At 46.0% G+C, this 17,735-nt stretch overlaps 1 protein-coding gene across 1 annotated transcript in view; it reads right to left on the bottom strand.

Annotated features, from left to right (window-relative positions):
- SFRP1 (secreted frizzled related protein 1) overlaps window positions 1-17,735 on the bottom strand; it is a 31,731-nt gene that overhangs the window by 11,825 nt on the left and 2,171 nt on the right. The window contains exon 2 of the mRNA XM_020780386.3: window positions 8,370-8,447. Within this exon, the coding sequence (XP_020636045.2) occupies window positions 8,370-8,447 (78 nt within the window). The remainder of the gene's footprint in view (window positions 1-8,369; window positions 8,448-17,735) is intronic.

Genomic DNA, 17,735 nt, shown 5'->3' with positions numbered 1-17,735 from the left:
TCACGACCCACTTTTCATCAAGAATGAGAACCTGATGCTGGACGTCTGCCACGCTGGCTAGTAAACACCGGGAGTTGTAGTCAAAAGTAGTAAGCATTCCCAGTTTTTGCTCTGCTACTGGGAAATAGGCTGTTTTTCCGTCGGAGGCAGCTTTCTCACAAAAGAGAGCAGATCTGCTGCCTGGCCCGCATGGAACGGAGGAAGCAAAGGGAGGGGGGGGGTCAGAAAGCCTTTTCCAGGCCAATCTCCCCACTCTTATTTTTAAAAGGGAAAAAAGAGAACGGAAAGCTGCCAGGAGACCCATTAGATCTGCAAGATATGAAGCCTTCAGCCAAGGACCTGCCAGTCAGAAGGGTAAGAAAACAAAACAGGGTATTGATTTTATTTCCGTTTCCACGGCAGATGGAGGTGCAATCCTGCAAACTCCAGATGAGGAGCAGGAAGAAAATGGAAAGCATTGTCTCTCTCAGGAAGGGAAAGGTAGACAGAGTTGGTTCTGAAAGCCACAAGGAAGGACTGAAAGGTAAGAAACCAGGCAAATTCTTGAAACCGCAAAGAGAACTCCTCCACAGCCGGCCCTGCCGTTGGAGAAACTGAGGCAGCCACCGTAGGCACAGTAGATGCTGCGGAAGGAAGCTGTTACGAGCCACCCCTCTCTTTGGGGTTTCGCCTTCTTCATTCCTTTGGACAAACGCTGGCTCTATGGCTAGGAGACGGGGATGAGCACCGCGCCCTAGAGTTGGACACGACTGGACTCAATGTCAAGGGGAACTTTTACCTTTTCTCCCAATAAGAGAGCTCTTATAAGAAGATTCTAGGATTTAAAAAAAAAACACTTTGGCCAATTTTGACAGGCCAAAAGAATAAAAAATTTCACAAGAAACAGCTCTGCTAGAGGCAAACCAAGGTGACTTATGGGTGGGGCAAACACTGTTCGTGGCAGCAGAGCAGAAGACCAGGGCCGGCCCTGCAATGAGGCAGAGGGAGCAATTTGCTCCAGGTAGCAAATATTTCTTGGGCTGGTCATTTACAAGACAAATGCTTCTCCTCCCTGAAGTGGGTGCTTCAGTCAAAGGTTAGGTTTAAGTTCACAACAGTGGACCACAACACCCAGAATTCGTCCGAGCAGCTTTGCTGGCTACGGGGATTCTGGGTGTTTTAATCTTGAAAACTCTTGGCTCTGGTTTCAGTCCCCGTGGAAACACATCTGAGGCACCAAAGACTGAGGCTGGGCTTTCTGCTCCGTTCCACGGCTTTCCAGGGAGGTTTGACCAGGCGTTCACCCCAGGAAGCTTCTGAATTAGTTACCATAACAGAACCACCCATTTTTATCACCGCAGGCACCCAAATGTCTCGGGTGATCCTGGCAGACAAACTGCCATGGAACCACCTCTTTTCCATGTCTTTGCAGGAACCAAGCCGCTTAGAGCTACAACCAAGGAACAAACACAACATCAAAACACTTGTCTGTTATTAACACGGGATGCTCCGGACCGTAAATAAACAAACAAGCAATGGTATCAAAGTTTATAATTAATTGCCCGATGTGGCCTACAAGTTTGCTCATAACACTTGGCTGCTTTCTGGAATGAGCGCCGGTCCTCTCCAAAATTCTTCTTTGGCTCCGATCGGTAGTCTGACTCAGTGCCCTGAGTTTTATAACAGCAAGAACCCAATAGCACAATGGTGGTTTTCACGGAACTCAACATGGCATGAGTGCAATTCTCTGCACACCATGAAATTCACACACGTGTGAACTTCAGCAGAACAACTAGACCCATCTCCTCTCACTGCTGGGGTTAAGGCACGAAAAAGCTACTCTGAGGACTACACCTCCCAACGGGGAATTCCAAGGATGAGGGCATACCAACTTGGCCAAGTTCTAGCTGGGGTTACATCCAAAAGAGGAAGGAGAGGAAAGGCAGACGAAAACCATCAGGGCCAAACTCTCGTACTCCCTCTTCCTAGACATAACAATGTACTGTTTTGCTGCATGGATTAGCCTTCGCGCAAACACACCCGAAACTGTCACCTGCCAAGGAGTCCTGTTTTTCTTGGGGGGCATTCATGAGACTTCTGTGTTTGAATAGATTAAATTTGATGTTGACTGCCAAGCATTGGCTTGGCCTGATAAAGCCTCCCACCAAGGAATGGGGTTCCTGAAAAAACTGGACTTTTAAGAGCAAGCGGCCACTTCCCTGAGGGACTCCCCACAACTCTCTCGCTGTGTGTGCATGTAGACAGGCATCAGTTGGGGGTGCAAGCAGGAACCCCCAGAAATTATACATGGAAATGAATGACATGCTAGGTCATCTCTCTCTCTCTCTCTCTCTCTCTTGAGCTCTTCATCAGCCCACTGATGCTTGCGGTCTCTCTCTCTCTCTTTTTTCATATGCAGGGCTGGCCCTATCGTTGGGCGATGAATGAGGCAGTCCCATTGTGGTGGCCGATGCTGGTAGCAACCATGATAGTCTCCCAGATGTTTGCCCAGGGGTTTGGAAGCATTAGGGTTCTGGAATGTCGATCCAGCCATGATGGCCACATCCTCATGTTGATTTGGGGATTCTGGGAGTTGTAGTCCAAAAAATTCCTCAAACTCTGGTTCCTCCTACATCTGCTGGCCCCTCTTGGAGGCAAAACTCAGCAACGAATGGTTGATCCTAACCCTCTCCATTGGCCTGCTGCCTTTTGGTGTGGTGGCGGATGCTCTTCTGTTGCTCAGGTTGTTCTACAGTTCAGCTAAGAAAGGGAGCAAGGGGGACACCCTTTTATCCTTGGCACCTTGGGCCGAAAACTACCTGGGGAAGGCCCCCGTTAAGTCAGTGCCTCACTGTTAGTGCAGGGAGGGTGGAAGCAAGATTACATCTGTTTGTGTTTGTTGGTTTGACCCCCACCACACACCCCTTTCTGGCATTGGGCAAGGACATAAATAAGGTCGTGTGCTGCGGTCATGTAAGGCATTTCTGCAAAATATCTTTCCAGACGTCTTCTTGCACCTCAGTGGGGTAACTGAAACTTTAAAAAGCCATCAGCCTGAACAGAGAGTGCCCTCCAGGACATGAAACAGCCACTTGCAGGGCAGAAAGGCTAGTACATCCCGGTAAATTAATTAAAGGCTTCTTTGACAGCAGAGGTCCCTCACAAGAAGTCGGCTGCAGGGTAATCCTTGCTACTGAGCTGCCTCAGGCGGAAGATTCTGTGGGGTGGCAACTGCATTCTTCCTGATCACCCCACTTTTGTAGGGGGAAGCCCATCGTAATCCCCTAAACCAGGCTGTCACCCTCAAGTGTGGGAGAAGTAACCTCATTGCCAGCATAAACCTAAATTCAGCAGGGAGAACCGACCCATCAAGTCAGCTTCCAGAGATGGATGGGGGAGAGGTGCCACTTTCTCCCTTGCCTCAGGCAGCAAAATATCCCGAGGGGGTGCCAGTTGTCTTCTACTGAGCCAGACCTTTGACTGATCTAGCCGAGTACTCTTGAGACTAATTAGCAGCCATAGTTCCCCAGGGTTTCTGACTGGAGTCTTCCCAGTGGTCCATGCCAGGGGTCGGAACAAGCACCTTCAGCAGTCGAAGCATTGTGCACAACTGAGTTAGAAACTCCAGCCTGAACCTTGTCTGTAGGAACCTCCTGACTCATGATACCGGCCCTGCCACCTCCTTTGCCATCAAGACCAAGGCAGGTGACTCAGTTTCCTGTGAACGAGTGGCACTGGAAAATTAGCCACCACCACAGAAGGCTTCCATTCACCTCTTGGTGTGGTCCTGGTCTCGGGAAGAGCCAAAGAAACACAGAATCATGCAGTTGGAAGGGGCCTATAAAGCCATTGAGCCCAACCCCCTTCTCAATGCAGGAATATAATTCAAAACACAATTGTCAAAAGGTGGTCCAATTTTTTCTTGAATGCCTCCCGCGCTGGAACTCTCACCACCTCTCGAGGTAACTGGTTCCACCATCGTACTGCTCTAACAGTTAGGAAGTTTTTCCTGATATTCAACCAAAATCTGTCTTCCTGTAACTTGAGCCCATTGTTGCATGTCCTGCACCCAGGGATGATGGAGAACAGATCCTGCCCCTCCTCTGTATGACTATATTTCAAGGGTTTGAAAAGTCCTGTCCTTTTCCCCTTCAATCTTCCTTTCTCAAGGTTAAACATGCCCAGTTCTTGTGTCATAGGTAGAGTGAGCGATGAGCTAGGACTCAGAAGCTGAGGGTTCGAATCTCTGTTCACCACAGAAAGTCACAAAAAGTGGAGTTGTGTGTGTGAAACTGGTCAAACCACTCCTTAACTATGTCACAAACCTTGAAAACACTATTTAGCTTGCTTTAAGTCAGAGGCCCCTTAGAAGCACAAAACACAAGGTTCTTTAGATCAAAAGGGTTTGATCGTGCGAAATCACAACAATTAATGACCCCCTCAGAAAGGGGACAACATTCACTCTTAACACGTTCTTTAAAAAAAAAAAACTTCTGGAAGCACTGGAAGAAAAAAAATGTGCTTCTAATTTTAATGGAAGAAAGCAAATTAAAAAAAGTGTGTGTCCTTCTTAGTGAGAAGTTTGGGATACATGAACAAAAGACGCCATGACCTGCAAATTAACTGCCTTATGATCTTGGATCTGGCAACTCCATCCCAGGATTACAAGCTAGCAATCTTCAGATACCTTAAGTTAATTAAACAAGCATTTCCGGATTTTGCAATCGCACGCTGGGTTCCTGGCAAAGCCACGCTGCTCAGGCTAGCTGGGACTCCTGGCCAAAGCCAGAGAGAAAAAACCAGCAGGGAAGGAAAAGCCGATTGTCTGATGCACAGGCTCGGTGGGGGTCTTTGGCTTCCCTTCTCCAAAAATCAACTGCAGTTATCAAAAGGAAAACAAGAGGCAGAATTGCCAAGTTACTCCTCACAGCCCTGTCTGGAAGAGGACACAGCCAAGGGCAATTAAGGAGCAGAAGACAACAGAGGGAGCGTTGCCTGGATCTGCCCACCACAATAATAATTTGGCCACAACTCATGAGGAGGCTGGTGGGAAGCAACACTGGTGCGGCTGGTGATCCAAGATGTCGCCTTCGGGCCAAATGAGATGAGGTGTGTAAGAGTTTCTACTTTCTATATCGCAGCATCCAAAGTCTAGATAAACCAGCACAGCCGGGGATTCTGGATGCTGTAGTCCCAAGAAGTCACTTCTCCAAGTTCTGCCTGGGTGGCAGAAAAGACACCTCTAGTTGTGGATCAGCTTCTTTTATAAAAGAAGGCACTTACTTGCTTGCTTGCTTACTTACATACTTACATACTTACATACTTACATACTTACATACATACATACATACATACATACATACATACATACATACATACATACATACATACATACATACATACTTACTTACTTACTTACTTACTTACTTACTTACTTACTTACTTACTTACTTACTTACTTACTTACTTACTTACTTACGTTTACCATGCCTTACTCCTTAAAAAGATCCAAGGTGGCTTACATCATTAAAAGGACAATAGTTTAAAGCTAAAAACAGTAAGTATACAAATATTAAAAAATAATTAAGCAAGAATATATTTTTTTAAAATGAAAGACAAAATCAATACTAAAGACACATTTAAAAGCAAACAGAGCACAACAGTCCAGTGTGAAAAACCCATCTCAGACTGTTAGTCACTCAGAAAAGCCTGTTTGCAGAGAAAGGTCTTTGCCTACTTGCAGAAGGACAGCGAAGATGGGACCAGCCTGGCCTCCAGTGGGAGGGAGTTCCACAGTCTGGGAGCAGCAACAAAGAAGGCCCTCTCCCATGTCCCCATTTGTGAGTTATCTGCAAACATGTGATTTCTGACACAAGGGGTTTTTTTCTGTGTGTAGCGACTCATTAATTAGTGACAAACCCCTGGCACAATCAATGCCATTACTCTTCTGCAAAAATCCACAATAGAATTCAGGCTGATTTTCCAAACATGCATATTTAGATGCATATTTAAGGCAAAGTCACTTTTCCCATTAATTTCCACCTTTCTCCCTGTAGAAAGACTCCTGAAGATCCAAATGCTTGCAAAATATGGACCATCTTGAAATACGTTAGTAGTTTACGATTGACATGACATTTACAAATAGACATGCCTTTAGGAATCACTGAATGTATTAATAGTCATATGTTCCCTAGGGGGAGGAAAGGTTTCATATTGAAATGCAGATTCAGGTTCTGAATAGAAAAAAAAACCCACAGCTGACATTCAACAGAAGACAACGGCCATTTTGTAATTTTTAAGTATTTCCCAATATTTCCTTCAGCTGTAGCCTTGCCCGCACAGGAAGCGGGCTGCCATTTTGAACACAACGCTTGGCTACCACTGTCTCCATCTGTTTCTCCAGCCTGACTGGACCAAGAATGTTCTGGAGAAGCCAGGATTCAGGAATGGCTGTTTATATAATATCCTTGGTTCCAAATAGTCACTCCGGTCTTGGATGCATTTGGCAAAGTGATTCTGTGGGAGAGTCAAGAATCTGTTGAACAAGAGGAAAATCTCATTCCATGCCTCAACCAAAAATGGCTCGCCCAAGTGCTAACTCCAGCGGAATGCACACCTTGCTCAATAGTTTTTTTAATATCCTTTCAGGAAAGTTATATTTGCCAAAAGGGGCACAAACATCATCTGTTTCAAGTAAATTTGGGCTAATGAAATACCGGAATTACCCTTGGCCTATTTGGGCTTCCTGGGCGGGTTAACCACGGCTACACTTCAACCCAACTCTCCACCTCAAGTACGGAGCTCCTTCCTTGAGGGAGACGTAGAGCAAAACTCAAGGGAAGGAAAAATATTTCATCTTTCTCTGGAAGAACCTTTGCCAACTCGCCAGACAACAAAGCAAGCCTGACTAGAAGCTGTTCGCAGTGCTCTTACTTTTTGGAATAGTTTCTAGGGGGGCCAACCTTCCCCAATTTTGAAACAGAAAGCCTGGATGTATTCTCGAAGGTTTGCACGGCCGGGATATGATGGTTGTTGTGGGTTTTCTGGCCTGTTTGGCTGTGTTCTGAAGTCACCAGAGCACAGACAGAGTTCCGACTACTGTCCTCTGAAGATGCTGGCTAACAGAGACTGGCGAAACGTTAGGAAGAACAACCTTCAAAACACGGCCAAAGAGCCCGAAAAAACCCACAACCACCATCAGAAAGCCTGAACCTTATGTTCTTCTCCAGAGCCAATAAAATGGCTTGGTCTCTGTTGCCAGCATCATCATCCATTATCCAGTCTGAAGTTCGGGCTCTCCAGATACTCATCTCCCAGTATGTCTGAGCACTGGCTGAGCTGGTTAAGGCTTCTGGGGTCTCAAATCCAAAACATCAGGGAGAAGGGGGGGGGAGATGAAAGATTGAAAAGACCTGCTATAGCGCATTTCTTAATGTGTGTGTACGGCTGGATGGGTGCATTTCCTCCTCCTTCATTAGAGGAATCTAGTTTGAAACTTTGGCCCATCTCATGTAAATTTACCTTGAGACCTCTCAAGCAAATCCTGATTCACCCCGTTGCCCATCCCCTGCCACTGGGCATGGGGTCTCAGTTTCAGGGCCTTCTCTGTGGCTGCTCCCAGACTTTGGAACTCCCTCCCACTGGAGGCCCAGCTGGGCCCCCTCTTTGTTGCCCTTCCGTGAGCGAAGACCTTTCTCTTCAGAGGGGTTTTTCCTTAGCAACTGGCTGTCTGAGAGGAATTTTTAAAGAGAAAGTTTTGCCTTTTTGCTTTGAATCTGTTTTTGATGTTGGTTTTGGTTACCATTTTTCGTGTGGTCATCGTTGAATTCTTTTTAGAGATTTGTACATGTACTATTCGTAGCTTTTAAATGTTGTCTTTTAATGAGGTAAACCATTCTGTTTAAGGAGAAAGGCAGAGTAAAAATAGTTTAAATAAAATAAATAATAATTAGATAAATAAATAACGCTAAAGGCTTCATGGAAATGGTAGGTTCTTGAATGAGCTGGCATCGCAAAGACGTCTTAGGAGCTGACAAACAGTGAAGGAGATTTGAAGGAATTCTAACGCACTTGATGACTTTTGCCCGCCAAAATGTGTGGGCTCCATGGGTGTGAAGCTCTTACAGATAAGCAACACCAGCTTTATTTCACATCTTTAGCATTCAAGAGGATGGTTTGGTTATTCCCCACGGAAGACCCCTCCATGTTTAGACGAACCAACCTCCAACCTACAGAGCTGGAGGGGACCTTATAGATCATCAAGTCCAGCCTGTGTCAAGGAGGCACCATGGGGGAATCGAACTCCCAAACCTCTGGCTCCAGAGTCAGACATCTAGACCACTGAGCTATCCAGCAGTTCGTGAGGAGTGAAAAATGGATGTTTTCCTTACCAAACTCACTGGCACACAGGTGCTCCAGGATGGCGTCTGACTTCATTTCGTTGTCACACGGAGGACACACAGCGACACCTGGGAACAGGACAGAGCAGAACACAGGGTGAGGAAAACAGGCTGATCATCTGGGACAAAGTCATTTTTGAAGGGAAGTCACAGGGATTGAACTGGATCAGCAGTCCTTCCTTCCTCAGAAATGGAAGAAGCTACCATATACCGAACTCAGAACATTGACTCACCAGCATTTCAGGGAGAATTCTCCCCCAGACTGTCTAGAAATCTCAGCGCTCAAACCGAGGATTTCTGCATGCAAGAGGCAGGATCTACCCCTGGGCTACATCCAACCTGCTGCAGCTAATACTCATTCAAAGAGGCCGAGTCTACTCCATTTCCACAGCTGGCACTTTGCGAGGAAACGGGTAGGACTGAGAGTTCCCACACAAAATCTGCTATCTTTGTCTGCCCTGACTCTGTACCACCCATGCTGGCTGGAGGATCCTGGGAAGAATAACCAAAATCTGTAAGTTTTCTTGGCTCGGATCTACCCACTGCAATCCAAACAGTGGGAGGACCAACCAGCCTTCTCAGTTGAGTTCATAAGCTGTGATGCACTGCCATGTGGGTCTGAGATCTCAATGACAGTCCTGCTCTAAAAAGCATTACCAAGGCTGAAGGCTGAAATAAACTAACGGTATGAGAACATTGACCAATATTGCAGGAACTGCATTGAGATGTTGCATTATTTCCCACTGACCACATTATGTAAAACAGTGGTTCCTAAACTGTGCGCTGCAGCAACCCGAGGTGCCACCAAACCCAGACAGGGGCACCACAGAATCCTCTCATCCTTTGCCACCACCTCCCTCTCCTTGGCTGGCAAGTCTCCTGGAATGCCAACCAGGATTGTGCCTAACACCATGCCTGTATCCAGGCACAGACCACAGGGTGAGCCACACCCCTGTCCTGAGATGTCCACTTATGCAGGAGCAGTGGTGGTGGTGGTGGTGGTGGTGGCAACACCCTTCTTGTGCCGGGAAGGCTCCAGGAAGGAGTCAAGAGATCCGTGACTTGAAAAAGTTTGGGAACCACTGATGCAAAAGTCCACGTGAATCAGCCTAGAGGTTTCCCCCTCCTAATGCATAGTTTCCCCTCTGCCAATGGGGCTTCTACTTTTTTTGGACTTGAATGCCTCTGTTTTAGGCTGGATGGTGGGATCACTTCAGCCAATGTAGATGGGTTTGCAGACATGAGAGAGGCAGAGCAGCAGGGAACCTCGACTGCCTTTTAAATTCTTTCCTCCCCATGTCTGGAGCTTGGATCTCCCTTCCCTTCCTTCCAAAGGCTTGCTAATCTAACACTAAGGCAGCTAGTCAAACAAATAATTTTTTTAAAAATGGTAATGAAATCAGCAGTGAGAGAGGGGGACGTTTTAAGACAGCTCTGCTCTACCTGTGCCTCCTGCCAATCTGGACACACAGAGCAGAGCTACCTTAATCTGGAGGGAGCCAAGGGGAAAGGCTAATTAAAAACTGTTTATCTGGTGATTCCTTGCTCCCCAACCTCCTTGGTCACCTAGTTGTCCTAATGACTAGTCAACAAGCCTTTAAAAGAAATAAAGAAAAGGAAGGAACAGTAAGGGAAGAGGGAAACAAGCAAACCCCAGCAGTGATCAAGTTTTATTGCTTAAAATCATCAGTCACCACAACATATCAACCGCAGCAGACCCAGGCACCAGGTGTGGGGAGGAGAGGATTCAAACCATGAACAAGCTGCAAACAAGGCTGATTTCCTCCCCTCTTCCTGCTGATTCCTCTGTGGTTGGCTGAAGCTAAGTCACCCAGAGCAACCCAACATTCTGAGTGTGTTTAAACACTGGATATATTCACATTTTTCCCACAGTCTAGTCATACCCTAACCCCAGTTGATACCTTCTTCTGAATAAGGCCCCTTACAACGTATCTAGAAGGTTGGGGTTTTTTTTCCTGCAAACCTAGAGATGCAAAATGCATGAGGAGTATGTTTATTTTATGGACTTCCATGGTAAAAGCCAGCAGGTCTATTTGTCCTCCACGTTTTTTTGAAATGGGAGGCCAATATCAGCAATAGCAGCCCAAAGTCTTAAACCTTCTTTCTCAGGAGTTGTAGGTCTCTTGACAAAAGAACCACCTTCTCATCCCTGTGGGGTTTTTTTTTTCATTATGTCTTACTTGCCTCTTCCCTCGGTCCTCTTGAGGTTTACACAGCCCCTGGAGTCAGCCATGAAAAATGTGGAGTAAAAGGACGGGATTTTGAAGGCACTTCTCTCCAAAGAAAACTTCCTTCCTAACACACAACCTTCTCACAAAAATCCAACAAGATCCACACAGTGCTCTATCCTACCAAAGCCTCCCTCTGAATGTTTATGCCAGTTGGAAAATGGGGAAGATGGACGGCTAGGTTACCCATGCATCCCATTACGAATGGTCATGTTGCTCAGCCACGTTCCGCTGGGAACTATAGTTCCCTGATGGCGCTATGGATCACTCATGAAACATCTCTTCCCACCTCCCACCAAAAAAGACCACTGTTCTAGAGCAGATTACTTTGAGAGACGAAGAGAGACAGAAAGATGTTGAATTGGGGATCTCTTCAGGCCAGGCCAATGGATTGTCGTTTCAGTGCCATTTGAGGCAAGGAACCAAGAGTCAATCGGAGGGCAGTGCTTTCTGGAGGGTTTCTGGAGCACAGCTGTTTGGCTTTTGGGGGGGGCTCGGGCAGGCTACACAAAAGGAACTGGTGGGCACATGTAACCCATGGCCTCCACTGCTTGCCCTCTGTTCTAACTGACACACTGACCACACAATGTTAAGATGGCCCAGCAGTTAATATTAATAACTTTAAAACTGCCGAGCTGGAAGGGACTCTCTGCCTTGAGTCCAGCCCCTGCCAAGGAGGCACAGAAGGGAATCAAACTCCCAACCTCTGGCTCTGGAGTTGTTGTTGTTGTTGCTATACAAGTACTGTAGCTACCTGTAACCAGTCACATTTGGGTTACAGCAGTGGATACAAAGTTGCCTTTTTGATGTAATGACGGCTATCCTCTAGTTACTTTCCATAGTTACTTTTTAGTTTAGACCCTGTAGATGCATTTTGACAACAAAGTTTCAGGTTTGATGCCCTTCTCTTATCAACCCTGCGTGGCAAGGGATACATTATTTCATTCCATCTCTTGCACTTCAGTAAAGAGGTTCAAGGTACAATATTTATTTATTTATATTAATATCAGAATTGGCCACTAGAATTGGGTTATTGATAACCAGCACTACAACTATTATAATGGCAGCCTTCTGCCACAAATAATGAGTCATACAGTGGGTTCTTTCTTTAAAATATAATGTTTCACATTCTGAGATTACAATAGGACCACCTTATCTGTGGGGGATCAGTTCCAAGCCCCCACCCTGCATCAATGCCAAAACGTGTGAGTACAGAAATGCTATATATAGTATAGTCTCTGGTTCCCTAGTTCTGGTAAAATACCTTGAAAAGGCATATTTCTGGGTAGTTTTATCTAATATATTCAGCCAGCGGATAAGTGAAATTGTGGATACTGATCCCGCATATACGGTGATCCTACTGTAAAGTGGTGCCCCGCTAGACGATTATCTCGCAAAATGGTTTATTCGCTAGACAATGAGTTTTTGCGATTGCTATAGCGCTTTGCAAAACAGTGTTTCCTATGAGTGATCCTCGCTTGATGATGTTTCAGTCAGTGCTTCGCAAGACAGGTTTTTTTTTTTTCCAGGACCGTTTTTCGCAAGATGACGATTTTGACAGCTAGGTCTGCGACTCGCAAAACGGGTGTTTTCGGGACTGTTTTTCGCAAGACAGCAATTTTGACAGCTGATCTGCGCTTCGCAAAATGGTTTTCCTATGGGTGATTTTCACAAAACGACGACAGTTTTTCCCCATTGGAACGCATTAAATGGATTTCAGTGCATTCCAATGGGGAACCGCATTTCGCAAAATGATGTTTTCGCAAAACAGCGATTTTTGTGGAACGAATTAACATTGTCTTGCAGGGCACCACTGTACTTAAAACTCAGCAAATATTATTTTGCCATCCGATGCAGAACCACACAGGTACCTCTGTTCCATTCCTGGGAGTAAGTCTGGAATAGCCAAAATCCTCTTGCATATTTATACCAGCAGAAAGAAAACTGCACACCTCAAAATGGCAAACAGCCACAAAGTGACAAGTTCCTGCTGGGATCCTTCACAGTGAACCAGTCGGGCGTATGGCCAAGAATCAAAGCAAGGATTTGTTAATTAATGGCGACTTGTTGCTGTGAGTTAAATCATTTCCCTTTGGTGGCATAACTACACCAGAGGATTCTGGCTAAGTGAAGAAGGAAAAATTTCTTGCATTTCCATACCACCTAAAACTCTGCTGCTTGAGGCAGCTGCTGCACTCTGACTAACCGAGGGGCCGGCTCTGTACAGACTCCAAGCCCGTCGTAACTTCCCTCTGAGCTGGCTAGCTTTATTACATTTTTATTACATTACAGCCCGCTTCCAACATTATCGCTTCCTGGCCCTTTCCAAAATACACAGCTCGAAGCAGAAAAAAGAAAGAAAGAAAAAGAAGCCAAGCAGGAGGGGGAGCCTGTGTAATGCTCTATTAATCTCCAACTCCCCAGTTAATCCATCAGGTGCCCTGCAGGCTTTTGCATCTCATGTTTTAAGGCAAAAGGAATTCAGGAAAGTCAGCATTTCATAGGCAAATGGGAGATCCCACTTCTCAGGCATTAATGGGGAAATAAGGGGGGGGAGGGAATCCAAAAAAGATATGTGGAGTTTTCCCCCTACTTTTTTTGATTTCTGGAGAAATGGCAAACGCTGGATCAGGCTGACTTCAGCAAGAAGGTCACAGTGGGTGTAAGCAAAGTAAAAGGGACTCCTCCAAAATGTTTTGTTCTGGTTTATTAAAAGGAACAAGAAGGGGAGAGGGTACAGGATCCCGATCACTATGGCAGAGATCAAAGTTGATTGAAAGTAGGATAGTAACCCAACGCTTGCATCAAGAGCAACGGAGAATAGTAATGAGAAAAAACTTTTCCTTCTGCTGCCTCTGGGATTCAAATTTTTTGGTCTTTCAAGTTCTTTCCATTCCAAAGCCAAGGAGATCTGTAAGTATTGGAACATTCTTCACAAGAAAAAGCCAGAACAAAAGTATTAACCCACCTGTGACTGATCCTGACCAATAGAAAGAGCTATTCCTTGCATGGGAAAGTCCTGTTTGTGTTAAAGATGAGAAGTCTCTCAGAAAAGAAGTAGTGGTTGTAGCAACCCTAATTCAGCCCTGTTGGATAACACAAGGATTCAGACCTAAATACTGAAGAGCCAGATTCAACGTCCTGAGCCTGGATGAATTGCACTCCAGTCTAAACACACCGGTGGAGATGATGGGACCAAGAGGAAGATGGTAAAGGTAAAGGTTCCCCTTGACATCTAGTCCAGTCGTGTCCGACTCTAAGGGATGGTGCTCATCCCCGTCTCCAAGCCGCAGAGCCAGTGTTTGTCCAAAGACAGTTTCCGTGGTCACATGGCCAGCGCGACTAGACACGGAACGCCGTGACCTTCCCACCGAGGTGGTCCCTATTTATCTACTCACATTTTTACAGGCTTTCAAATTGGTAGGTTGGCGGGAGATGGGACAAGTGACGGGAGCTCATTCCGTCGCGTGGATTCAATCTTACGACGGCTGGTCTTCTGACCCTGCAGCACAGAGGCGTCTGCAGTTTAACCCACAGTGCAACCACATCAGGAAGATGAGGGTCATCTTAACACCGGAGCAGACTCATAAAGGGGGACACGGTCCTTGAGATAGCTTAGATCCAAGCTGTTTAGGATTTGGTAGCTTAAAACCTTTGACCCAACAGCGGAAGACAGGAGGGCCTGCCGTGCTCTGGTCCATGGGGTCACGAAGAGTCGGACGCGGCTTAACGACTAAACAACAACAAAGCTTAAAACCACCGCTCCGAATTGTGTCTGGAAATGGATCAGCAGCCAGTGGAGCTAAAGCAAAATTGCTTTAAATTTTTCTGTTGGTGGCATCCTACATCATATCAACCAGGAAAATGGTTATTTTTGAACATAGTGGCTGAATCCTGCTGGTTATTTATACCAGCATTGTCATGGCATAAATTTCTGCTAGTTAACATGCCCCTGCTTGGGTACCTCCACATGCACGAATCACGTGGCTTCATACACAACAAGGGGAATGAGTTGTGACTCCATTCGCTCATATCAATTGGCCTAGGTGAGTATCAGCCAAGTCTGGATCCAACCAATTTTCTCTTCACTTTCCTTGCAGAAGAGTTCATTTTGCCCACCACCACCACCACCCCCTATTCCTGGGGCCATAGTAATTTGCTTTGGGTTAGATACTGCCAGAGGCACACACTGCTCAACACCGAATAGAAAAATTAAGTTGATGGCTGAACAGTTCAGGGGTTTAAGTATCTGGCTGTGGATCCAGCAGTTGGGAGTTTGATTCCCCCACTGTGCCTCCTAGGCAGCCTTGGGCCAGCTGCACAGTCGTCCCAGGGCACCCCTGGAACGAAGGGAATGGAAACCCACTTCTGAGTATTCTACACCTATAAAACCATGAAGAGGGTTGCTATAAGTCAGAATGGACTTGACAGCACATGATTTGTGTTAAGAAGGTTGTTATAGTATAAGCCACCTTCCCCGAGATTGTGTCCTCCATCCAAATTTGAGGGGTGCTGGTGTGGTACAATTCCCATCATCGCGAACCAGCATAGATGATAGGTCTGGTGTCTTAGGTTTTGTAGACTAGAATCCATTTCCTCAGATCTGTAAAATGTTCTAAAAGTGGGACTGCAGAGAGATTTAAATGCAAATACTGTATAGAGGTTGTGTAGATACATGAAGAGGTATTTAAATATATAACGGGGCACATTTAAAAAATAGTTCATCAACATCTTGGAGAAATGTCTGTGTGCCCTGAGAATCTTATGAAGTGGTAAGATCAGGACGGTCCTTCTTCCTTTAAAATCTCATTTCTTATATTTCCGAGCTGAGTGTTTAGTGCCCTGCTCCTGGACAGGCATTTACGGAGGGGGGAGGGAGAGAGAGAGAGAGAGAGAGAGAGAGAGAAGCAGCAACACAGGGATCTCTAGGGAGGAAGGAGGTTATTTTCCTGACTTCTTCTGCCAGAGTTTTAGGGTGGAAGGACGCATTTGGTTATTCAGCATAGCTGCCTCAGCAATATCAGAGCTAGGCTTAGTTATTTTTCTTCTTCATCAAGTCCTGTTTGTTTCAGGTAGAGTCTGACGTTTGAACAAGCCTACTCCTCAGAGCAGGTCGCTTTCAGATCAGAAATATTTCCACCAAGTTAGAGAAAGCTGTGGCAGAGCGAAATGTGGGTTTTTATGTGAGGTAATTTTCACGGATGGAAATGGTGAGGTGCTGCTCCTATCAAAGGCTTAATTTTGCCTTGTAAGTAATTCCATGAAACTTAGTAGACTGAGGAAAGAAGACTGTGAATTTTGTTGTATGGGTATACTGTGTATATACTTACAATGACAATAAATTAAATTATTATAAACTTACTAGCCTGACAAAACTGTCCTAGCCTATTAAATTTTTTGTTGAGCCACATTTCCATGTTATGAAATGGAAGAAACCCCCCTTCCCCAAGTCAGCAAGCAAATATAAAAAAGTAGTAGTAGTAGTAGCAACAGCAGTAGTAATGTGCTGTCAACTCAATTCTGGCTTATGGTGGCCTTTCCAGGTAGAGAATACACAGTAGTTTACCCTTCCCTTCCACTGGGGGCGCTGTGGGACTGTGCAGCTTTCCCAAGGCTACACAGGCTGGCTCTTCTCCCAGGAGGCAAAGAGGGGAATCGAACTCCCAAACTCTGGCTCCACAGCCAGATACCTAAGCCACTGAGCTATCTCGCCAGCAAAAAAATAAGAATTACCATGTCCCATCAAGTCACAATTCTGACTCATGGCAACACTTTCCAGGGTTTTTAAGTTACAGAGAATACTCAGGAGCAATTTACTATTCCTTTCAACTCACAAATGCAATGATGACAATTGCAGTGGAAAATCCTTCCCTGCAAATCCTACCGGCAGCACCATCATCCTGATCCGGACTCCCTGAAGCAAAGGCCAAAAGTCCATGCTCCAGAAAAACTGGAAAGAATCTATAGCAACTTGGGGCACATCACAGGACATCAAGCCCTACCACATCTTAAAATGGCACCCAATGCTATTTTTCTGCTCCCTTTTTAGCACATATACTGCAGTACTGGGCAGTAGCACCCAATTTTTCCTGTCCGCTGTTGGCCCACCCCTTCCCTGCCTCCCCTGTGCACCACCCCTGCTCTCTCCTCCCTTGATAACTAGTCAAAATGTGGCTTTCTGAGCTTTATCATGCATCCACAGATCTCACCAGCCCTGGTCTGTCTCTCTAATCCTTGGACACCTCCAGAGGGTTTGGATCAGAACTTCCATTATCCCAGACAACTGGTAGCTCTGGCTGTAAGTGATGATAGTTAAATCATCCAAAGGGCACCAGGCTGTAAATGTTCCTGCACTAACTACTGTCCCAAACTGCCTATCCATTAACATGGGACCTTACCGCATATGGATCAGAGCATGTGTATTTTCAAATCTACAAGAGCCAGTGTGACACATTAGACAGAACGATGGACTAGGATTCAGGAGACCTGGGTTCATAGCCTCACTCAACCATGGAAACTCGCTGATGGGGTTGCACTGCTAAAATCACTAATTAAGCGTCTCACCTACCTTGAAAACCCAATTGTGACCACCGTTAAGTCAGATGTAACTTGAGGGCTATGTAACTCAAGTTTGACAGTTCGTGCTGGTTCGTTTAGCGGCCGAACAGGTGTCCAGCGCTTCGAAGTCTCACCTCCTCTGGCAGATGCCCATTCGGGGGCAGCGCCCAGAGGAGGCGGGGCAGGTTGCTGCCTCCAAGTGGGCATCTGCCAGAGGAGGCAGGGTTTTGAAGCGCCAAAGACCTGCTCAGCCAATAAACGAACTGGCACGGACTGCCAAACTGTTGATTCATGCCCATCTCTACACATAATATAGACATCTCAAAACCAGCTCTTACTGTGAGCCTAGAAGTGTGCGTCCATGAGTGTGCATGGGTGTATGGGTGAGGAGGGGGGCATGGTTGCTTTTACACAGCGGTCTGGCCTTCCTAGAGTCTGAGGATGCTTTCTTATGTGAGGACCATGACTCAGGAATTACAGTTTTGAACTACAACTCCCAGCATCCCCTTGCTAGTGTTCCCTACTCAGTCCAAAAAGGAACATTCCCAAC

Source organism: Pogona vitticeps, chromosome 8, assembly GCF_051106095.1.
Source record: "Pogona vitticeps strain Pit_001003342236 chromosome 8, PviZW2.1, whole genome shotgun sequence".
In the NCBI taxonomy this organism is placed as follows: Eukaryota; Metazoa; Chordata; class Lepidosauria; order Squamata; family Agamidae; genus Pogona; species Pogona vitticeps.
This window is presented reverse-complemented; position numbering and strand designations above follow the sequence as displayed.